The sequence below is a fragment of the Euphorbia lathyris genome, chromosome 2, assembly GCF_963576675.1.
Source record: "Euphorbia lathyris chromosome 2, ddEupLath1.1, whole genome shotgun sequence".
Taxonomy (NCBI): Eukaryota; Viridiplantae; Streptophyta; class Magnoliopsida; order Malpighiales; family Euphorbiaceae; genus Euphorbia; species Euphorbia lathyris.
Window position 1 is genome coordinate 88927946 of NC_088911.1, and position 24770 is coordinate 88952715.

The 24770-nt window shown below is 33.8% G+C and overlaps 1 protein-coding gene and 1 long non-coding RNA gene across 7 annotated transcripts; one reads left to right on the plus strand and one right to left on the minus strand.

The window, feature by feature from the left end:
• Positions 1-253: 253 nt before the first annotated feature.
• Positions 254-4842, plus strand: LOC136218879 (uncharacterized). Of its 6 annotated transcripts, none has more exons than XR_010683966.1 (12): positions 254-424; positions 602-975; positions 1106-1187; positions 1607-1678; positions 1757-1839; positions 1928-2018; positions 2177-2641; positions 2759-2890; positions 3111-4028; positions 4115-4204; positions 4294-4353; positions 4446-4842. It is a non-coding gene; the product is annotated as an uncharacterized lncRNA (long non-coding RNA). The 6 variants fall into 6 exon arrangements; XR_010683964.1 differs by having other exon boundaries at positions 4457-4842; XR_010683965.1 differs by having other exon boundaries at positions 4603-4842.
• Positions 4843-18068: 13226 nt separating this feature from the next.
• Positions 18069-24157, minus strand: LOC136218880 (choline transporter protein 1). The gene is made up of 10 exons (XM_066006039.1): positions 23729-24157; positions 22209-22567; positions 21914-22059; positions 21365-21548; positions 21036-21109; positions 20537-20650; positions 19219-19575; positions 18825-19085; positions 18509-18736; positions 18069-18393 (listed from the first exon to the last, which is right to left on the minus strand). Exons 1-10 carry the CDS (start codon positions 23911-23913, stop codon positions 18208-18210), a joined length of 2094 nt encoding a protein of 697 aa, XP_065862111.1. The 5' UTR covers positions 23914-24157; the 3' UTR covers positions 18069-18207.
• Positions 24158-24770: the final 613 nt, after the last annotated feature.

The following is a 24770-nucleotide window of genomic DNA, read 5'->3' on the forward strand; positions in this document are numbered from 1 at the left end:
TTAAAAATGACACACGGTTTGAACGGTCATTGGTGTCGGTTCTTCTTAAACCGAGGCTAATAAGCAGTAATTAGTGTCGGTTTAAATATAAACCGAGAGCAATGAGCTAGTAATTGGCATTGGTTCAGGTAGAACCGACCCTAATTACTGGAGTTAATAGCGTCGGTTCATTGAAAACCAACGCCAATTACTTTTTAGAGTCGGTTAAATAAAAAACCGACTCTGAAGATGAATATACGAACCGTGCCTATTGTTCTCACCATTTCTCTTTCTCTCCTTTGCGTAACCTAGATATTAGCAGCTCTCCTCCTTTACGCGAAACATGTTCCCTTTCTTCTAGACCCATATCAATGCTCTGAGTGCGAGTTTGAAGTTCGTCTGTGTGTTGTTGGTGTGCTTCATTCGTGTTCCGAGTCTAATAAAGGTAAGTGATTAACATGGGTTTTCTACATTTGATTCTACCGTTTGAGTTTAGGTTTCGTTTATAAAATCGTTTACAGTGCGATCGTTGGTTCGTGTTCTGAGTTTAGATTTTGATCGAATGGAACTCGTTGTGTTTCTGAATCACTGATTTGAGATCTAATTTTTTTTATGTATCTAGCACTATGGGAGAAACAAGAGATGACGATGCTTGCCAGGAGGAGCTTCTTGACTGCGAGGAAGAAGAAGAGAAAGCTCCTGACTCTACTGGTGCCGAAGTCAATTGAGATCGGCCAAGAAGTGAGCCACTAGAGGAGACGCCCTGATCTGCAGTACGTGTCGGCGAAGACGTCTGTGGGACATAGAGAACTGCTAGGTTCCCAAGAGCCGCGATCCCCATTTAATCGATCAGAACATAAGTTCCGCCCTTATTAAATTGAACTATTATGGCCGGTCTCCATCTCTGTGTACAGCGACACTAATCGGATTCCTCAATATGTCCAGCAAGCTCTCTCCAGCACTGGAATAGCCCTTGATCACATCCCTTCCCTTCCCGTATATCTATATCTATATCTCTATCTCTTTATTATTATTATTATTGAATTTAAATTAAGGTTTTATGTGCTCTCATTTGCATATAAGTTAGCTAATTCGTTTTCCTGGTAAATATTTATTTCTAAATTAGGAGTTCGTCGTCCTATGGAAATGAGAATGTGCAGAGGATTGATTGAAGTAAAAGTAATAGAGCCAGCATTATGATGATTCAGGTATGATGAATGAAATTGGTTCTTTTAATTTGTGATTCATGTTTCAAACAGTTGGCTGTTAGTTTAAACTCTCTTCATTTACTGATTAGGCGCTCTGTTTCTGTTTGATAAAATGTCTAGCTTGAAAAGGCATTCTTAAATTTAGGGAAAAACATTTGATATAGTTCGGAATCTTTGTCCTCAAGTTTGTTGAACTAAATTTCAGATTCACAGTCTCTGTTCTTTAGGGAAAAACATTTGATATAGTTCGGATTTTTTAGTATGTATTCATCAGTTACTGCTGCATTATTGACTTTTTCTTGGTGGCATCAGGTTATAATGGTGAAGAATTGCTTACTTAGAATAGAATGGGTTGCTCAAGCCCTTGTACTTTGTGATGCTGTGAATGCTAAATAGTTTGTATTTTGCACAATTTGCAGCACAATTGGTCGTCGTTTCAAGATGGAAACCCGAAGGAAGGAGCCGGGCAGAATGGGAAACAAAGCTACTCTGTGTGCATTATTGCTTGTAGTTGCTTGCTGAATTTAATCGTTTTGGAGTAATTATATTTAATTGTTTTTGCATTTCAGGGTCAGTGAGTGATGCAAACTGCAAGGATTTGGCTGCACAACCTGATGTTGATGATTTTTTGGTTGGTGGAGCCTCACTGAAGGTAAGTAATTGGATGGTTGTTAACTTATAATGCATTAAACTTTGTAAGTGTTTTTCCTTACTTTGTATTTTGTTTTGGCTGTGATCAGCCTGAGTTCATTGAAATTATCAAATCTGCGGAGATAAAGAAAAGCGGTTGAAGGCACGGCCGGAATCACTGTAATCTTATGTTTGGGAAAGGTATAATTTGACATACTTCATTGAGGAAATAAGTTTTGGTTTTTTGTATTTTAACGATAACACCACGCAACACTCGATTATGCTGAATAATTTCAACTTTCTTTTCTTTGCTTTTCAATCAACCAGTTAAAGCTTTCTTTTTTTTGTATTCTTTTCAGCCTCCTAAATAATGGCTTTCTGTATTTTAGCAAAGGACTTATTTCAGTATAGGATAAGGTATCAAAATATGTCTATGGTTTTTGGGGAAGTATCAATTTAGCTCCACATACAAAATAGCACCAATATAGGTTTAAGGTTTAAAAAAGTATCAATTTAGGCCTCGATAACGGATTGGACACGTCATTCCTTCCTATTACTCCGTTAAGTTTTGATTTCTCCCACCACGTACAATTGACAGAACTTAACGGAGTAATATCAAAGACGTGTCTCGTTCCATTATCGAAGCCTAAATTGGTACAATTTTTTAAATGTTAAACCTACATTGGTTCTATTTTGTACGTTGAGTCTAAATTGGTACTTCCCTAAAAACCATAGGCCTATTTTGGTACCTTATCCCTTTCAGTATTCATTGGGTTATCCTTGGTCACTCCGAAAGAAGACTTATTTTGGACGAGTCAAATGAGGTAGGCTATCCTAAAAGGTTCTAGTACTTGATATGCTGATGAGTGCCTCTTCATAAGTGCTTGCTTTTTGCTTTGCACTTGTGATAGTTTCTGATCATGTAAGAATTTTCATTTTAGTTTGTTGGAGATAAAGTTGCATATGCACTTTCCAAAGGTTTGAAAGTTATAGCTTGCGTTGGTGAGAGTTGGAGCAGCGTGAAGCAGAGTCTACTTTGGATGTTGTTGCTGCACAAACCAAAGCCATAGCTGGTAAGCATTCTGATTGCATTTTTCAGCATTGGTAGTTAACATATTTTATGTTAATCTTTTGTAAGTTTTTTCACGCATATGAATAATATAAAAGTCTATCATATATATATATATATATATAAGGATGTAATTTGAATGTTTTCTTATGCATCATTATATCCATTATCTTAAAATTCTTTTAAATTTCTTAAATTAGTTCCATACTTTACTTTGATGATAGAGCGGGTAAAGGACTGGACAGATGTTGTTCTAGCCTATGAGCCTGTGTGGGCAATTGGAACAGGGAAGGTTGCATCACTTGCTCAGGCATAAGAAGTAAGTCTAGCCTTGTCTTTTTGATTGAGTTTATTCTCATCTGTGTGTATTGAGGACCTTTGTGTTGCTTCTCAGTATTATGAAACATATCTGCAATTCTGAAATGTGGTGTTTTCAGTATTAAATTAGCAGCCTAGCAAGAACGTTGGTGAATTAATTTCATTGCCATGAACTTGGACAACATTGATTAGATCATCTCTATATAATTTCCTTACAAACTCCTATATAAAGGATTAGAATGTTGGCACCTAGGATCATAAATTTTTGAGTTTGAGAATCGAGAACTATTAGGATGTCTTGCCAAAACTTGTTTACACCACCAATTTCCTGTTTTCAACATAGAGAAAGGATTTCAATTTTTCTAGTCTATTTGCATGAATTTGTGAAGCATTCTACATTTCTATGTATGCAAAATTATTATAGTATTGTGATTGACATTGAGTTGTAGAAATTGAATTAATTAGTTACCGTATATAGTTATTTGAATGTTTTTTTAACGAGCAATGATGCATTGTATAGTAGCTCCCTTCAATCCAAATCATTTCTGTACTAGTGACTATCTCCTTCTCTCAATTCACAGTTTTTTTTTTGTTTTTTTTGGGCTTTTGAACTTTAATTGGTAGCTGAACCGATTTCAAGCAAGTTTAAGAGAGAATGGTTGATTTTTTCTTTGATTGTTTTGCCTAAAGCTCCATAACGCTAATTAATCTTGCCTCTTCTTCTTTGTTCCTTTTCAACTTCGTTGATTACTAATTAGTGATCTGGTTATTTGTCCCCAACCCAAACCGCCATCACTGAGGATCTCGGACTTACTGTGCCAGAGGTATACAATAATACAGTATCTGTTTGATGCTAATTCTATTAGCTTGCGTTGGGCTTGATTTCTAATGCTTTTTAATTCTGGTTCAGTATTCGCTATTTGGTTCATTATCGAATGTGGGTGCTATGGTTGGGGCTATAGCAAGCGGCCAGATTGCTGAATACAATGGACGAAAAAGGGTAAGAACAAGTAGTAGTACTTATGATTTATCTTTTTGTCCTTTGCTTTTAAGTTCTCGATTACTGAGTTTTGCTTTTTGCATTCACAGACTCTAATGATTGCTGCTATTCCTAATATTATTGGATGGCTTACTATATCTTTTGCCAGAGTGAGTTGAAACGATAAAGCATTTCTATTCTGAATGATTCTAAATTTATGTAAATTTCTTACATTACGATGTTAATTATATTTAAGGGTTAGTCTTTTTGTAGGATACTTCTTTTCTCTACATGGGAAGGTTGTTGGAAGGTTTTGGTGTTGGAATCCATATCATACATGCTAAATTTTGAGGATTTCCTTATTGTTTAATTGGGAAATTTGTGCCATGTATTGCTTACTGTACATGTCTTGTTTATAGTCTGCAGGTGCATGTTTATATAGCAGAAATATCACCTCAAAACCTGAGAGAAGATATGTGAAATCGAAAAGATAGCAGAGATGCATTCAATGCTCAAGTATGTGAAGGCGAATAGCATATTAGTTGGTTCAACATTCATTACAGTTTTCCTATTTCAAAGAAAACCTTTTGCCCACAATTATGTCAGATTTTATTGTTGTAATATTTATGCTTGTGATATGTGAATATAGTTCAGAGCTCCATTCAATCCAAAATATTTTATTTTATTTTTTTAATTAAAAACATATCAATGGCCACGGTTGTTCCAACAACCGACTCTAATGGTTAGAGCATTAGAGTCGGTTGTTTCAACAACCGACTCTAATGGTTAAGGGCATTAGAGTCGGTTGTAACAAACAACCGTGGCTAAAGACCCCTTTAGCCACGGTTTTTCGTAACAACCGTCGCCAAAACATAAAACATTAGAGTCGGTTATATGTAAAAACCGATCCTAATGCCCATTTGGTCACGGTTGAACAACCGTGGCTAAAGATTCCAAGCATTTGCCACGCCTCTTTTGGCCACAGTTTCCGTGACTAATGAGGGTAAACGACCGTGGCCGTAGGCTATTTCTGTACTAGTGACCGTCAATTGATTGAACTATATCAACATATGTGAATTAGTTATAGAAATTCTTTCACTTATAGAAAGAGATAAATGGTTGGGATAATAGATTTATCCATCAGAAATGGAGATCACAAACGGTGCTTTTAGCTGTGAAAACAATGCCAAACACATCTTTAGTAGGTTTAGCAAATAAACTTATGATTTTTTATATACACTTTTGTCTTATAAAATACATGAAATAAGTCTTAAATTTACCTTTAACGGGTTTTAAAAGATTTTTTTATATTTTTATTTGACAAGCCATGGTTATCTCCAACATGAGATTCGGTAACAATGTAACAATGAGTTCATTGACACAAAACTTAAATATCAGTGATGTTAATGACACAATAAATTAGGTGAGATTATAGTTTACACTCAAAAGTTTAGAAAAATGTTTTACTTTTTTCGAAATTGTAAAACATTTTTCTCACTTTTTTCATATATTTTTTCATTGACTAGCTTAAAATTTAAAGTTAATTTATTTTTCTCAGCAAACAAACACCGAAAAATTAGAAAAATATTTTCTTGCACAATATTTACGATAAACAAACAGACTGTTAGTTAAAACATATCTTTACCTTTATTGGGTCGTTTGGAGAATAAGTAAAACCCATATAGGTTTAGTACTCGCAAATTTATAATTCCCATGAATTTGATACCATTGATATTTGGGTCAGTTAGTAAAAGATTCGAACCCAAAGATCACATTAGTAATGTGGTTTTGATGAATTTGATTTTGCCATTAGGTTTGAGGTATGATCAAAGTAGCAAACTTTAACTTGCAATTAAATCAATATGTACGTACAAATAATCTAATATAATATACTATATATATATATATTTTTTTTTTTGACTTAAACAAATTTTTATTAAGAAGAATTAGAAAAAAGAACATCAATAATGAAAGACGGTGGACAAGACCACACATCATGAACAGACTTAGATGTGACCGCTCTCTCTAAGGAGTGAGCTGCCATATTCGTTGAACATCGAACAAATGAGATATAGCAATTGTCTAAATCTCTAAATAAATCCACACATTCAGATATAGTATCCGAGAGATAGAAACTAGTTACCACATGGTGTCGGATGGCTTGCACAAGTGTTAAAATGTCTGATTGGAATTTGATACCGCTTCGACATGTAGACTTGATCCAAATGAGGGCCTCTTTGAATGCAAAAGCCTCGGATAGAGCATGATCAAAGAGACTCAAAAGATCATCATGTGATGCAAATAAGCACTTACCCCTTTGATCACGTAACAAAAAACCATAGGAGTTGTAACCTTTCTCCTCAAACTGACTGGCGTCGATATTGCAAACATAGTGACCGAGAGTAGGTTTCCACCACTGGGAGATTCCTGTCACTTGCGACGAGCTAACAGTCTGGGATAATGTCTGAGCTGCAGAGGCCTGGTCACGAGTAGCCGCTGCGAGCAGTACGGTAGGCAACTACCTTTTTTATTCCAAACCATACTATTGCGATTTTTCCATAGGCCCCAGACAATACTAGATACATCTGTTATCCGAGATGACCCAGGCTGATTTAAAAGGGTGCAAAACCAACTAGAAAAGTCAGAACAGTCACTCATGCACCTATCACCAAATAAGAGCTCCCAAACCTACTGCGCAAAAATGCAAGTGACAAAAATATGACCTTCATCCTCTCCATACATATGACAATGCAAGTGACAAAAATATGGGCTTTATCCTCTCCATACATATGACAAATCAGGCAGACATTAGGTAGTAAACAGCAAGGTTTGCTAGTGTTGGTAAACACTTAGATAAGATGCACCAAATATAATTTCGGACTTTTTGGGCAGCAATAATTTGCCAGACCGAGCTCCAATAGAAGATGATTTTAGTGCGAAAATGTACCCACTTTTGACTGTATATGAGCCTGATCTGTCCTGTAACCACAGCCAAAAGTCTTCCCTCACACGAGACCATGGAGTAGATTAAATCAATGTTTTAAAAACCAGATCGGATCGGCCGATCGAACCGGTTCAACTGTGAACTAGCCATGCATCCGGTTCAGTTACTAATCTTTTGGGTCGATATCATTGACCCAGTGAAAACCATAATCAACTGGTGAACCGGTTTGGCTCCGGTTTTCAAATGATAATAGGCATATTTCATTCAAAAGCACTCAGACCTTTTATATAGATTGTTTTCTACGACTTGGCTCTTTTCCACTGATGTGGGATTCTATAGTTTTTTTTTTTTGATGAAAATGTTTATATCTTCATTAGATACGAAAAGAACAATTACAACAAGAAATGAAAAAGGTAAAAAACCTTACAAAATCCACAATGGGACAAAAACGACTACAAAGAGCATAAAAAGCCATAAAGGGTATAAAACACACATAAACAAAAACACATATACATCATGGAAATCCAAATCCACAGAAAAGCAATTGCAATCGAATCTTCATCATTTAGGCCCTTCCAAACATTCGGATCTGAATCCTTTCTTTTATTGCAACCACGTAGATATATTATCTACGTATAAAATAATTCGTTTCCGCTCTTGCTAAATCCGAAAAATGTATAAATAGCAGAATAATTGAGAGAAGATACAATTCATACGGATAAAAGAAATTCAATAAAATATATAAACACTGATTAAAGAAAATACAGTTAACCTAACCTGATGAGAGGAGGAAGAAAGATAAACTTTGGAGAAAAACCCATAACCTTGTGGGAAAAATAAAAGATATATGCTAAGATAGAACCCATAAACCCTAATGATGTTGTTAGAACCAGACCAATACGATATAGTCCTGATGATCAAAATGAATTTGAAATACAAATAGAAGAATTATTAGACTCAAAATTAATTCAAGAAAATAAAAGCCCTCATAGTAGTCCAGCATTCTTAGTAAGAAAACATAGCGAACAAAAGAGAGGCAAAGCGAGAATGGTAATAGATTATAGAGAACTAAATAAGAAAACGATTTTTGATGGATATTTTTTAGCTTATAAGAGAAATTTAATTAATAGATTATCAGGAAAAAAAGTGGTTCAGTACATTTGATTGTAAAAGTGGATTTTGGCAAATTAAGCTTACTAAAGAATCAAGACCTTTAACAGCATTTAGTGCACCACAAGGACATTATGAATGGATTATGTTACCTTTTGGTTTGAAAAATGCACCCCAGATATTTCAACGAAGAATGGATACGATATTTAGAAAATTAAATGAATTTTGTGTAGTTTATGTAGATGATATATTAATCTACAGTAATAATATAGCAGACCATTTACATCACCTAGATGCATTTATACAAACGGTAAGACAACATGGAATCCTTTTATCCGAAAAGAAATCAGAAATATTTAAAAATAAAATAGAATATTTAGGATATATGATAGATAGTGAAGGATTACAACTACAAGATCATATAGTAACTAGAATCGAAAATTTTAAAGAAAAATTAGATACTAAGAAAGAAGTCCAACAATTTCTAGGAATAATAAATTATGCATCAGATTATATAAAAGACTTACCAAAATTACGACAACCCTTGCAAGAGTTAATTAAGAAACATAAATCATTTGAATGGACGACAACTCATACTGATACTATAAGAAAAATAAAAGAAGTAGTAAAAGTTCTCCCAAAATTAAGACTACCTAAAGATAATGATCAATTAGAATTATATACAGATGCTAGTGATATCGGATGGGGAGCAATCCTCATAGCATATAGAAAAGAAGATATAGACAAAGAAACTCCTTTAATATGTGGCTATAGATCAGGAACTTGGAAACCATCAGAGAAAAATTATCATATTAGTGAGAAAGAATTACTAGCTATTAAAAATGGAATTAAATGATTTAGATATCATTTGTTACTCATAGAATTTATAATAAGAACATATAATACACAAGTAGGAGCATTTATCAGAAATAAAATAGATCTCATACCAGAACTTAACAAAAGAAGGCATTGGCAAAAAAAATTTCAATTGCTATAATTTTGTTGTTAAGCCTATTTCTGGAAAACGAAATATCTTAGCTGATTTTTTGAGCAGAAATGGAGACAATCTTCCAGCGAATATCAGAAATCAGAACCACCATATGCTGGCAATGATCAGAAATCATGAGAACTTTCTGGAGAACCTTGAGGAAGAACTCAAGAAACTCCACTCTCAGAATAATCAGAATATAAGAACCATGACTCCTAGATCATCTTATGATTTGTTAGGAGATCTTCATAAGAAGCCAATTGATATACCAACTTCATCGAGTGGACTCTCAGGAGCCACCACCCTGAACCATTCTAAGCTGGTTAATCAGAAGTCATCAGAAATCACAACATCTCAGGTTTTACAATTTCCTCCAAAAATGACAGAAGCATATAAGAATATCATGAAATTTTTTACATATAAGAAGAGTCAAACCGTATATAGAACTATTAAGATGTTGTTCAGAAACTATTTAGATATGGATTTCTGGACAAAGTCATGATTGATGAGAGCCTTAATAGTGTTTCAAAACTACCATCTATAATACCTAGATCTATTGACGAACTTGGATTAAGATTTGGGAGAGGAATATTTTGTGTTCAAATTTTTGACCCTGCTATGGACTTAGAAGGGAAACCCATAAATAATTGCTCAGATCTTTAAAACTGGTAGGAACACTAAGCTTGATGTAGATAATTCCGACCATCAATGGGAAATTCCATGCAAATTAGAGAATTTTAAATCTTGGTTAGGACAAAAACGAGCACATGGGATCCATACGATCAAGTGCAGACTAGAAGACTATATTAGAAATAAAAGGTTGCGATAATAGCTAGATCGAATCATGGAGAAGTTGAAGAAATGATAACTATCAATTATTTAATGGAAATGGATGCTGAAACAAGTCAATAGATTTTGACAGAAATGCATACGAAATTAATGGATAAGAAATATAAGCATAGTTCAGAAACATTGGCCCATTATGAATCCATATATGGGCCAAGAAAATCTTGTTTAATTAGAATTGAGCCCATAACACCTGAGCCTATGAATATTGACTTCATAAGGCCCAAAGAAGATGTTCATCAAGGAAAAGAGGAGGATCCATTTGTTTAGAAAATGAGATAAAAATGTATAAGAAAAAAAAATAAGAACGAGGTGGCAATAACCAAGGATGAGGTGGCAATTAGATCAACATGTGGCAAGACATGAAGATATGAAGAAACATGTGTCAAGATAAGAAGCATAAGGTGGAGACATTAGAAGATAGTGGCAAGATGTAAAGCATGAGGTGGAAGAGCAAGATAAGAAGAATTAAACAAGTGTAGCCTCAAATTTTGTACTTTTAACTTTTGTAATGATGTAATCTTCATTTTGGTAATTTTAGCATTTGATATTGTACCTATATAAAGAGAAGACATCTAATGTATGAAACATAACTTGCTTTGAGTAATATAACCTTTCTTTCTCTCCTTCCATGGCTTTCTAAACCCCCACCCCCCTCTTTAACATTCATAGTTGTTAAATACTTAAGTTTAACTTCCGTATAGCATATTAGTTTAACAAGAGTAAGAGTTATAAAGCAACCATAGTTATCCTTCAGAAGAATCCAAGAGGTGATAGAGATGCTGGAACACAGCCATAGCCCATGATGATGAAGATAGAGTGTCAGGCAGAGCTCAGAAGTCTCCACTGAGGATTACTTTGAAAAGTATACTGGAGTTTCTCTATAACTTTTGTTCTAATTAAATTAATTTGTTATAATTAGTTAAACTTAAAGATTTAATATATTATGGATTTTAATTTCATTTAAAAATGTTTATTTCAATATTCGTTTGTCTTCCTACCCTTTTTAGGGTCATAAGAGCCATCTTTACATATATAGTACTCAACGTGGAGTCCTTTTCTAAAATATATCCTACTATTTTTTTTTTATATAAACTAAAAATATCCTACTATTATTTATATTGAATGTCATGTTTCACATTTTTTTTCTGGTTCTATTTTTCCTATTCTTTCAAAACATGTTGGAATCAGTAAAAAAAAAAACAAATTCATATATATACATTTTAGAAAAAAGTATAAAAATAAACCTTGTAGCTGCATCTGTTTTCGAACAACACTTGTATGATTTAAGAGTTTGCAAAATGGTACAATGTATTTCATTCCGTTAGCAAACACATACCAAATTGACTAATGGTGTTAAAAGTCAAAAGGAAAAGAGTTAATTTGGTCATTATATTTATTTATTTTATAAATTAACCCTCCTTATTATCTAATTATCACAAACAAATCTCAAAATAAAAATAAAAATCAATAATACCATATCTTTCCTCTTTTTTATACTATTTCTTACTTTTAGGACTATATTTATACTTCTCAAAAAATATGAATGAATAATTATACTAAAATGTTAAAACTTTAATATCTTAGGTTGTATAATAAAATTTCATATAATCACATTTAACATCTAAAAAGATGGTAAACAAAACTCTATAAACATATGAAATTTCATAGCTAAGAAGAAAAGAAAAGAAAAAGAAAAGGTATAAATCATTTTTATTCAAATCTTTCTTTTACCATTATAGAGTGATGTATCTATACTAAAACTATACATGACTAATATGATATTTCATCCTTAAACTATTTTTTTGTTTCGTAAGTGTATCCACCGCCGACAGCAGTGGCTATTCACTTTCACAGATGGTTTGCACCTCTATGGATAGGACTGCTGGCCACGAAAATTCTTTTCATTCCCAAAGGCGAATCCTTAGACTATTTAACTGTTACAACTTTAGTCTTTAGTCTTAGTGCATTCCCACACGCCTTTCTCTTGCCAGAGAAGAAGTTATAAAAAATCTCAACTTGCATAGACTAATAGTTTTCAAAATTAAATAATTTTATATTATTAATTTTAAATAGCATATATATATTTTTCAATTACATTTATATAATAATTTGTTTATAGGTAAATAATTTATTAGTCACCTCCTTTTTATCTAACACACTGTTTAATCCCCATATTTTGAAAAACACACATTATAATATCTCTATCTTTTGTCAATATTAATCATTTGGTCCTTTTGTCTATTTTTTTTTTAGTTTTTTAACCGTTATATTTGACATAAGCAGACAGTTAGAAAATAACAGAGTAACATGGTCATTTTGTATCTACTATAGCTATCCTGAAATCTAAGATATATTCAGTTAAAAATCTATAAAAAAAAACTAGACAAAAGTACCAAATTGTTAATATTGACAAAAGATAGAGACCTGATAATGTGTTTTTCAAAATAGGGGAACTAAACAATGTATTAGATAAAATACGAGTACTAATAAATTATTTACCCTTTATTTATTAATAAATAAAAAATACGAACAAAGGCCATGATCACTCGAGAATATTCTGGCAGAGCCCATTGTGAAATTGATGATATTTTGGGTTGTGGTAATCCAAGATCGTAGATACCCATGAATACCTCCTAGGGTGGAGATGAATATTTCTAGTATAATGAATGTGTTGAGGGGACGCCTAAAATAATGTATAGCTCTGTGGAGGGGATGCCCAAAACAACTCATGTACAAAAAGGACACGTTTTGTGCAGGTATTTGAACTCCAATAAGCTTGAGAAAAGTGAGGAGTCTCAACAGGAAAAAGTGTGGCGATCCTACTATGAGAAATGAAGGATGTATGAACAAACAGAGCAAAACGTTGGTACAAGCATGAAACAAGGCGTATCAAAATAATGACAGGTAATTTGAGATCCGTTAATTTGTTAAAACTAATCGCTCTTTTGATTTTGAAAAGCCGAGTCAAACGAGCGTTTCAGACAAACGAGATTGACAATTAACAAATTAACAAACAAAGGTTTTAGCAAACTGTGGACATGTCCAACCAAATAAGAGGCATTCTACTAGTGAGTTGAAACGTGAGACAACCAAGAGATCATATCAGATCCTGTGAAGGCAATGATCGGTGAAATAAGAGTTTAATCAAAGATTTGATGGAGGCAAATTGCAAGACCATCGATGGAAAAACCCCAGAGTTTTTAGATTTGGGTTTTAACTTCGACTTCGAACTCATCTCGAGCAAAAAGGCGAAGCAACCCAACGGTGACAATCGAGACAGAACCAATGGTAACAATTGAGGTAGAAGTTCGATACAAAAAGGAGGCAGGAAATGAAGCAAAGTTTGAACCGTCGGCAGACAAGTCCAAGCTTACCTAATGTTTTGTCCTCAACCATAAACGACAACGAGTAGATGTCGGCTGAACAGTTGGTGTATCAACATCAATACTTCGGTAAATCAAGTATTTGAATAATTACAAAAATCGTGTAAGAGTTCTTAACTTTCTTTTATGAATACTAAGGGCGATATTATTGTTTTGATATTTGGGAGGGTGCTTGATGAGGTGGAGGGTGCTTGGAAGAGTGTCTTCCTTTGGAATAACCAAGATTGTTTAGTTTTTTCATGGTAATGTTGCCATTTTTTGGTACCCCTTTAATACCCTAATTTATGATTTTTTTAATATAAAAAATTAATTTAATTGTCTACTATTAGTGCATTTTTACGATAATATTTAGATCTAAAATAAATTATATATAAAATAATGATTTATGGATCATAGTGGCAAATTTTCTAAAAAAAATTGCCAAAAGTGATGTGAATGAGAGAGAAAATAAAATAATATATTTTAAAATGATGGGTTAAATTTTGATAACTTTTGAAGTTGCTTGCCGTTGCTCTAATGGCTCTAAAAACTCTAACTATGATAGTGTTAGTAATATGAAAGAAGATCTTAGTGTGACAGACCCAAATTGTTGATTATAACCCTTGGCTAGTTTTATATCTCTCAACTATATCACCATCCTTATATTTGAGTTCGGTTTATTTCTAATGCCTACAATTTAATTTTTCCGTGGAATTAGAGAATATTATTTTTTATTTTAGATGTTTTATATGAGAAATAAATAAAAAATATAGTTGACATAAAGCTCATATTGGCCCTGACTATACCTTAAAAATCAATTAGGTCCCTAAACTATTAAAATCACCAATCAAATCCTTAACTTATTTAGAAATTAACCATTGACATCCACTTCTCTAGGGTAAATTACATCCATGGCCATTGAACTTTATCCATTTTAATATTGTGGCCACTTAACTTCAATTGTTAACGGTATGACCACTGAACTTTGCACTTTTTAACATTGGTGGCTACTCAATTTTAACTAAGTCCTCAAAATGACCGTTAACGACCTCAAAATGAAAATATACAAGAATTAAAGTTGGCCAGAACGAGATTTACCATGAAACCACATTTTTTATTTTTCAAAATCACCTTTTTGGAGCTTTCTCTCTCTCTAAAAACTCAATTTCTCTCTTCTAACCAAACAACACTTAAATGACCTCAAAACGAAAATTTTCAAGAATTAAAGTTCCTTATAATATCATTAACTCTTCAAATTTTTTATTTTCAGACCTTCAGCAGTCATTTTGGGGCATTGAGTGGCTACCGGTGTTAAAAAAGCTAAAGTTCAATGGTCATACTGTTAAGAATTGAAGTTCAATGGCCACAATGTTAAATGGGTAAAGTTCAATGGCCATGGATGTAATTTACCCCACTTCTCTAATAATCTTAAGAATTAATAGTAACTTAATCTTAATCCAAAACACCTAATTAAAATGTTATTTTCTCTTCATTTTGGGTTTACTTCCTATTTTTCATTTGTGAAAGAGATCTGTCCCTTGTTAATAAAATTTCTAACCTTGTTTCATTTCTCAAACTTTTTTTAGTTTATTTTGGATCTTTTTTGGGACTTGAGATGAATATATCCCATACCCTCTACAATATTATTTATGTATTGAATTAGGATTAATTACTATTAATTCTTAACATTATAAGATAAGAGGGTGAGAATTGTTGATTTCTAAATAGGTTAAAGGCTTGATTGGTGATTTTAGTAGTTTGGGAGCTAATTGATTTTCAAGATATAGTTTAGGGGCAATATGAACTATAAGCCTTTTTAAATCATAGCACATGTCCTTCAATTACTACTAGTTATTTTCAATAACTGAGGAGTAGTATTTAATGCTCTCGCTAAATGTTAATTTGATGCATGCAACTCACAAACACAAAAATATAAATCTAATCATCACTGAAATCAATTTGAAATTGCATTACATAGAAAGCTTAGAACAAAATATAAGTAGCAACATCCTTGATTAATTTCAGAACCTGTGCTAACAAAAACAGCTGATGCAAATGTAAGCAATTGTTTTTCTAAGAAATGATAATTTTAAATGCATTTGAGCAGCTTGGATTGGATAAAAGCTTGTCTAGGAAAGCTGATTTTCTAGAATCTCCATATCTACTTAGGAGTCTAATGTCATTTAAGAACCTTGCATTTTCTAGGAAATATTCTAACATTTGCATCTCTCCTTGGGTGGATTCGAATCCTTCGAGTTGAAGTCTTTTAAGTGAATATTTCAAGCAACTGATCTTACACTTGTCTTGTTTCCATGTAATTGTATGATTGCAAGTAGTTAACTGTAGAAAACAAATATATATTTGCATTAACATTTATAATTTATTACTCCAGTCCAGATAGATCATTTTAACATACCTCTTGGAGTACTAGAACTTTCAAATTGGGTAGTTTTGCGAGGACTTGAGGAAGTATTGACAGGTCCTCTCCACAATATTTCACCACCAATTGTGTCAAATTATTAAAGCGAATGTAAGCATAGGAAAGCAGAGTCTGAAAATATAAGATGTATTGTTAGCATAAATCAATCCCATAAAAAATAGAGTGGCTTTTAATACAATGAGGAAAGACATACCTTGAGCATATGTAAAGGGCATCTCAAAACCTTAACATCGCGAATTACAAACACACTACAAGTCGTTTTTGTAAGTTTGGCCACATTTTCACAAGACAAACGAGGAAATTCAAAAACATATTTTACTAATGAGGCTGCATTCTTAAAATCAATACTGTCTACCATAACCTGACTCCCTGAATCACAAAGCTCAACATATTCAAGTTTAGGAGCATCAACAACCACCTTGTAATGATTACCATTCCATCCTGAATTTCTTCTAATTATCAAAGTTTTCAGTGATAATGACAGTACAGAAAAGATCTTGACATCATCTTCATAATCGCTGTGGATCACTAACTCTTCAAGGATCGGGGAGCCAGATAAGATCCTGTTTATACTGTCATCACACAAGCTCCGGAGAGATTCAAAATGAACTACCTTGAGATTCGGAAGGCTTACAGACTCCGGAACATCGAGATCAATATCAGATGCAAGCTTCAAAACCACTATAGTTTCACAACTGAAAAGAGCTCGGGGAAGCTTAACCATACCTTTCATAGAAAGATCAAGTTCCTCAACATTATGTGTAATTGCAGCCCAAATCCATGAATTAACATCTGAGGGTGGATAGCAATTGGTAAGCTTAAGTCTAAATCTTTGAACAAAGGGATGTGAACGGAGAATTAGAACCATGTTCACAAAATTTGTAAAGGATTTTTTAGAGGCTGAAATTCTGCGCTTCTTTCGGAGATGATACGGCTGGAACAAATGATCATCAAGATCTAAAACAGCAACTGAAGTCCAGGTAAATCTCCATCTTCTGGACAAAATGCTGGTTCCAACCGAACGTTTGGTTGGAAGAAAGGACAAAATGTGGCAAAGAATGGAGTCTGGCAATTTGCTGAGCCTGTCATTATCTGCTATATCAAAATGTTGTTGTTGTGGTTTTGATGCTGAACCAACATTGAATAGCTTGGATGAATTTGGTTTTGTCATATTGTGTGCTTGAAGTTGAATGGAGTTAAAGAAGCTTAATATATAGTAGAAACTTTAAAATGGAAGTGGAAGATGAAAAGCCTGGTAACGATTCAACTAACCTGAACAAACTACTTTTACACACTGTCAGCTCAAGCTAAGAAGGGACATCACTTGATGACGTAATTGTGGTCACTAATATCAAAGCTATCCGGCGGATAGAACCCTTAAGTTATAGGAGTATTACTCAAAATAGTGGTATTAAATTTCTCAAAAGATTTTATGAAAGCTAGGCCTGGTTAAAATACTGGAGCTGCCTTTGTTAATGCTATTTGTACACACTTATTTCTTCACTTCAATTTTTTCTATGTAAAGTGATATTCATATTCATCTTTTAATTGGTCGGACGTACATGCATTACCAATTAAACTTCCGAAAAAGACATCATTTATAACCAGTAAATTCATAGCTATTTGTAACGGACAAACTCGTTACTATTGTAGTATTGTAGGAGTTACACATAATTTTAAATGGACTTATGCCTGTTATAATTACTGATCTATTATAACGGGTTTAAACACCCGTTTACAAATATGACTTATATATTGTTTGTAATTTTAGTCTTTAAAAAAAACCGTGTTAACCAACTAGGAGAGAATGAATGGTCTCCATAAACTTGTACTCTTAACTTTCCCCCTCCTCATCACTGAGCAATCATTCATATAAAGAGGGAAAATCAAGTGAAGAAATGCACTCTACAGAATATATGTTAACCTTCCAATAGTCATCAAGCAATAAACTCATCACAAGTTTATAGTTTCGAGTTCCCTTTTCATGCTAGTTGAAAATTTTATATTGAAATGACAAGTTTCTAATTTAAATGCCTCTCAATTTCTTACATAACAACACAATTTACACAATTCACAGAGATAACTCGTCTAACATATTATGAATTTGATCAGACCAATCTGATGCTTAATTATATTATATGCAACTCAGGCCTACTAGGTTGAGTCAAACGGTAAAATAACTCAAGAAAGAAGAAGCCAAATAAATGATTAGGAAACAAAAGAAGGCACCGAGATTTTCTTTTCTAACTGAATGCTACTCCCTAACTAAATATCACATTTTCAAGTTCCACAACAAAGTAATTAACTTGTACATGAACATGTTTAGTAGTATCATTGAGTAAGTCTCTGCGTCTCATTTCTATCATTGAGGGTGTCGAGAAGAAGAGGAGGAGCATACTGTGCCGTCCCTTGGTGCTCCTCCGAATCTTGGCAGAATGAAAGAATGATTGTATCAATTGACATCTCCACCACCGCGAAGAACAATGTTGCAACTATATAACCTAGACCCCAGCACACCTGCATATATAGTCACCAAAAGCACCAGAGGAACATTCATATCACAAGCGCAGTATAGTTCGAAGCAATTAAACAAGTATTTGGATTCTTAGATGATCGTAATACAAGTACATACCAACACAGGGAACAGTGGAGAGGATATCTTGTTATGAGAAGATCTATATTTGTGAGTATCCAACATGAGGAAACCGAAAACAGCACTTGCAAGGCTAACACATAACTTCCCCAGAAACAAAATCACGTCTCCGATCACATTTACTCTCCCTATCCGAAGAATGTTGTTGATGATCAATTCAGTTGCAATTACAGATGCCCTACAGAAGCTTTTACCTGTTATAGCAATCTGCATTGTCCACAACCCAAAACAAAATAACAAGTAATTAGATAATTTTGATTCATACAAACATCAAATGTTTCAAACATAACATTACCATTATATAAGCATTGCGGTTCACAGATTTAATGGTCCATTCAACACATTTCAGACAAAACTGAGAAGTGTGATGTGCTGTCTTCCCTATGCAACTGTCAGGTGTGGTTCCTGCTAACTTTAGTTTGCGCCGTATTGATTCAAGCATAAAGCGAATGGATTCCACAAATGACACAATCAGGGAACCAAGAGCAACAGAGCCAAGGCTGTAGCGCATAAGCCGCTTCATAGAGGAAAAAACTGGAAGAAAGGGAATCTCTGGCTGCATTGCCAGGAATTGGAGAAAATCATGAAATGAACACAGTTCCACCAATTAATAGGAAGACCATTTGCAAATTATATGACTACAAATCTATCAAATGCTGATTAAGTACACACATGGCTTAGAAGTTTACCGATGTCTCGCCACGAGCCCAGTAATAGGAGGCAACAGAACCTGCAATAACAGTTGCAGAGCACGCGATAAAAAACTGTGTAGCCCAGTAACATCCAAACAGGTGGAAAAATATGGCAATTGCTATATGAGGAGTGTAGTGCAAACTATAGCCACAGCAACGATCACAGTTAAGCCGTTTTAATCCAAGATCGTAGGCACAACAATTGGAATTGCAGTCATTTTGGACAACTTGACCAGAGCTAAACAGATGAAGAGCAGCTGAAAACCAGAACATGTAAAAGATGGCAAGGACAGCATATGGTATGACTGGATAAATTATTAGTGCTTGAACTTCTCCTATGACCTTTGCAGCAACCTGCATAAAAATCAAAACTTTATATCTAGTCCCAGACTGCATTGACATATTTTACGAACAGATAGATATATTTGACTTGGAACAAGGAAAAACAGAAATCTTCAAATAACCTAAAGAGTAAAAAGGACTTTCAAGAACAGTAGCATTAATTAATAATTAGTACAGCTTTACAGCAACAGTGAATTTGAGCCACTGAACTCATCACATGAAATGAACGCGTCTTCATGTAATGCCACTTACTTGAGTGCTAAATAAACCATTTAACCCAAAAGCTTAAGCTGATAGGAAGCATGTACAACATTGGCTGACTCTACCATGAGCTGAGATTTCATTAACAAATGGAGTTATCAGGCTTGACCTCAAGCGACCCTTACGAAAAAGAACTGTTGAAATGAAGAATCAAGAATTGAGATAACAGAAACAATTAGAAGCTTATGCTGATGTGGCACAAGTAGTTAGTTTAGGCGCCAAAGTTTGTTAGCATTCTGTTAGTTAGTTTCTTTTGTAAACAGTCTCTTTTGTATGTTTTCCTAGCTATATATATAAGAGAAATCAATAAGAATTCTTTTCTACTTTCTATCAGTTCAAACAAGAACCATTTAGCCCAAAAGCTTAAACTGATAGGTAACAGTCCAAGAATAGTTCTTGTTAGCTCTGACAAGGAGTTATGGTCTTATGTGGCATCCATAAGACTAAAATTATAGTGGTGCAAATGAAAGTCATAGACCAAGATCAAATGAAAAGAAGCAACTTCTTGTCATCATTTGGCTCGTTAAATTTGTAGTTCAACCTCATGGAAAAGAATATCTGGGGTGAACTTTAAATTGAAAACCAACATTTAGCTTGTTCAATCTGGGGCAGCAAGATGTTCGACCTACCACTTTGAGTCCAGCATAAGTTTCACAAGTCCATTCAATCTGACAAACATACTTTAAACTGCAACCTAAAACATTATACTTACTTTGAGGACAGATGTTGCCATAAGAATGCGGCGCACAATGGCAATTGATGTAAGGATGGCAACAACCATTACAGATGTCATTAGAATAGTGACAGCACGGAGATGATTTAGTTCCTGAAAGATGCAAACTACTCACATAAATAACAAGAACATTTGAGTACAAGGCCCCTTTTTGTTTGCCGGAAAATATTGGGTAAGGGAAAATTTTGTGTTGGAAAATAAAATACTTTCCAGTGTTTGGCTACAACACCGGGAAATGGGAAGAAGTGGTGGGTGGCTATTGTTTTCAAAATGGTAAGAAGGAATTGAGTAGGGTTCAAAAGCTTAGGAAAATGTTTTACTCTTTCGAAAAGGGTAAAATATTTTCCTCACTTTCTTCAAATAATTTTCTGTTGACTAACCTAAAATTTTCCGTTGACTTATTTTCCTAAGCAAACAAACGGAGCCCAAGAGGAGAAATAAAGAGTTAATCCTGTGAAATTTGAATGATTGAACCCACCCGACCAGATGTATGGTAGTACGGATCATGTTGACCAATGATTGGGGAGATGGCATCATTCCCAATCCATCCAGCTAAAAAGAAAAGAAAGAAATTATATTCAGTATCAGTCCCCACATTATGATTGTTATCACATCCACATGAGCCGAAAAAAAGAATGAGTGATCTAAAGATCTCACTCTAACAAAACAGCACATGGGAAAAGAAAAAACTGTGGCAGTCAAATCCTTCGGGTCAAATTATAAATTAAGAATGTAAGACTAACAATCTAAGCAGAGAATTATGGTTCACTAATTGCAGAAAAAGAAAATAAGAAAAGCACTGCTGACCTTTCAAGTAGAAAAACATAGTTACTGATATTACAAGTAGGTCGAAGACAGCAACTGTTATCCATGGCATTGCAGAAACAAAATGCCGAATCATTAGCAGCCAAATCACTGATAAAAATAGTGGCAAGAGTCCGCCACAAACAATCAACACAGGCCATGACTTCCCAATATCAGCCATGTACCTCTGCAAAAACGTAAACAACAATTATGAGCTTTAGAAACAACAAAATACTTAATAGTGTCTCAACTCAATGGAAAAACATATTACAAACATCAAACGGAAAAAAACAGTTCAGAAAATTTATTGTGACACAACAATATGCACTAAAGTACCCAGCTTCTAGCCCTTCAGTGTAATAAATGTGCAAGGACACAAAATATATAAGAATGCTTTTTAGATGCAAATTATATTGCTTATTACGATATTCGAATCTGATACAGACAGTGAAATGCAGCAACTTGATATTTCGAGGCAAGCTATATTCTTATCTATATTAATCCATAAGCACAATAATCATAATGAATAGCAATAATAAAAAGCCTCTCAACCTTCAATACTGATGACCGAGCATTTATGGACTTGTGTATTGATTTATCTATTAAAATGTTTTCATTGATGTTAACTCCACCCATTTGTTGCCAATGCCGCAGCGACACATTGGATGCATGAGCGATAAACTGGCACCTCCAAAAAACTGAGTTAGCAGAAAAAAAGAATGAATGAGTTACACCAAAACATGAGAACTCAAGTCCAATATCTAAATTTATACAAGTATTCAAAATGTTCAAATGTACAAACAAAATATGAAACAGATAATTGAGAAACAATATCTAGTTGACTTACCATTAACAGTTGGAAAGATAATAGGGTAACAAGGACCCTGGAGTTGAAGGGAAGTGTTCCTCATTTCAGGAGTAAGGAACTCATAATAATTATAATTCCTATCAATCCAATCATCCATTGAGAGACGGATATCTCCATCTGGATAATCGCATACCCAATCCAATCCATCTTCAGATGGGATTGGACAATCCAACAAACATATACTTCGAGCGTTTCGCAACTTGAACTGGCTATCCTTGAGACCACTAAGATAGACCTGGTTTGGATTTGACCAATAAGTAAGCTCTAACTGATGAAGATTTGGATTTGCATGCTTATCACCACATACATTTCCTTTATAATCCAGCCCATAAGTAAGCCTGGTAAACCACACCATAGCCAATCATAAAGATGAATACCAAAACCAAGAACGAAACTGTTGAAATTAAAATTTGAACTTAAAGTCTATAAACAGAACTACAACTACCAAGAGAAAAGGTTAGTAACTGAAACAAATCAGGTAAAATTGCACCAACAGTCAGTGATATTTGGAGTCTATTTCATAAAAGTCACTAAACTTCATTTTCTTTCAATAATTGAACTTCACATTTAATTTCAATGAAGTCATTCGGACCAATTTGTGCATAAAAACTCACCCAAATATAGATGTGGAAGAAAAAAAGTTGACCACAAATTAGCCGGAATGACTTTCTTGAAATCAAACGTGAAGTTCAATGATTTTATTGAAAGAAAATGAAATTCAGTGAGCTTTGTGAAATTGACACCAAATTTCAATGACTGTCAATGCATTTTACCTGAAACAAATCCGAAAGGACAAAAATGTAATTTTACTAGTAGCTTCATAATCTTATGTAAAGAAAACAATTTCTAAGGCATTTGGGTGTTTAAGCAAATAGGCAAGCATGAAGTATTTGATGAGCCATTTCAGCCAATTTGGAATTTATAAAAGGAAATGCCATGCTTATTTTAGCACACCATCATAACAAACTTCCCCAAAACTGCTAAAAAAGTGATGCAAAGTCTTATATACAAATTGCACCATACAAAATGTGATACATGAAAGATATAACAGTGGAATTTCTCTTAATTGTACATCCTTAGTTCACCATCAAGCACTCAAAACAAGACACCCGGAAACATGAAATTCTCTATTTAAGAACTTGATTTGACATTTCAAATGTACATCTTTTTACGCTTTTTACCTTCAATTGTCTTTGCATAGAGCTAACAAAAGAACCCAACTGAGATGAATATATATTTAGACAAAGGAAAACTTCTATAAAATGAAATTACAGTAGACAGTGCTGCTGAAGTAGAATGCAACTATAAGCAGTCATGGTCCAAAATTAATTAGGAAAAAACAACTGAAAGCGAAAAAAAACCCTTTGAGCAAATATGTTAAGACTTCAGAACAGCATTTTAAAGAGAAAGTGAATCTAATCATAACAATCAGAAATGAACAAGAATTACAAAAAAATTGAAGTTAAGGAAAGTGATTGGAGGTAGAAACAGTCACTGACCTTAGGGGGTTTCCTTGGTTAAATCCAAAGCTGGAATTGACAATCATAGCAACCCAAAATGCTATAAAAATGACAAGAAAAGCAACATCTCTGCACTTCCTATTATGCCTAATGATTCCACCAATCTGCGCACTTCCATCACTCGAAGGGTATCTTCCTATTACTGCTCCCAAAGGTCCCCTCATCTCTAAAAGACCTTATACCCTCGCTCTTCTATGTATGTATGAATCTCTCGAATTAGTTCAGCAAGTAGAGAGAGAAACCGAATGCAGGAGGAGAAAAAGCGAATTGAGAAAGAAGGAGAGCCTTTAGTGAGAGAAAGCACAGTAGTAGAGTAGAAGCTGAAAGGGGGTGTGAAAGCAGGAATATGAATGTGATGATGATGGGCTTCTTTAGATTTGGAATATTTTTTTAGTAATTTCACTTTTGCGAACTTAAACAGATAATTAATTTAATAATCCTTTGTTTTGCTTTTAAGACAAAGATATTATACTGTTCATTTTTTAAAGAATTTAGTTTCGCTGTTACAGAATCCATGTCTTGTTGCGCCCTCCATATATGAACTCACTGCTTTAGTTGCGTCTGTTTATTTATTATCAAACTAATGATTTCACATATTTCCTAAATTAACATTGATTTATATATTTTTCTTTTGAGAATTGATCCCAAGGAATTTAAATTTGAACTTTCAAAAATTAATTCATAGCTCTGTATTTTTTTAAGATTAATATATGTTATACATGATACAGCCAATTGGGAAATAAACAAAGGATTTGGATTGTAATGTTATACATAATTTTAGTAATTATATATTTAAAAAACATTTTAACTCTAAGTCCTAATTTGATTCAATTTTAAAAATGTATATCCTAAAATCGGACATAAAAAAAAATGTGAGTACTTGGAGTATCCGCATATGACTCATTTTTAATAACTCTTTCTTCACAATCAATATTATTCAATGTGATACAGGTCGGATTTATCTAAAATAGTGACCTGTTAGTTTTAATCGTAAACTAACAAAGAATACCAACTTCTCTAA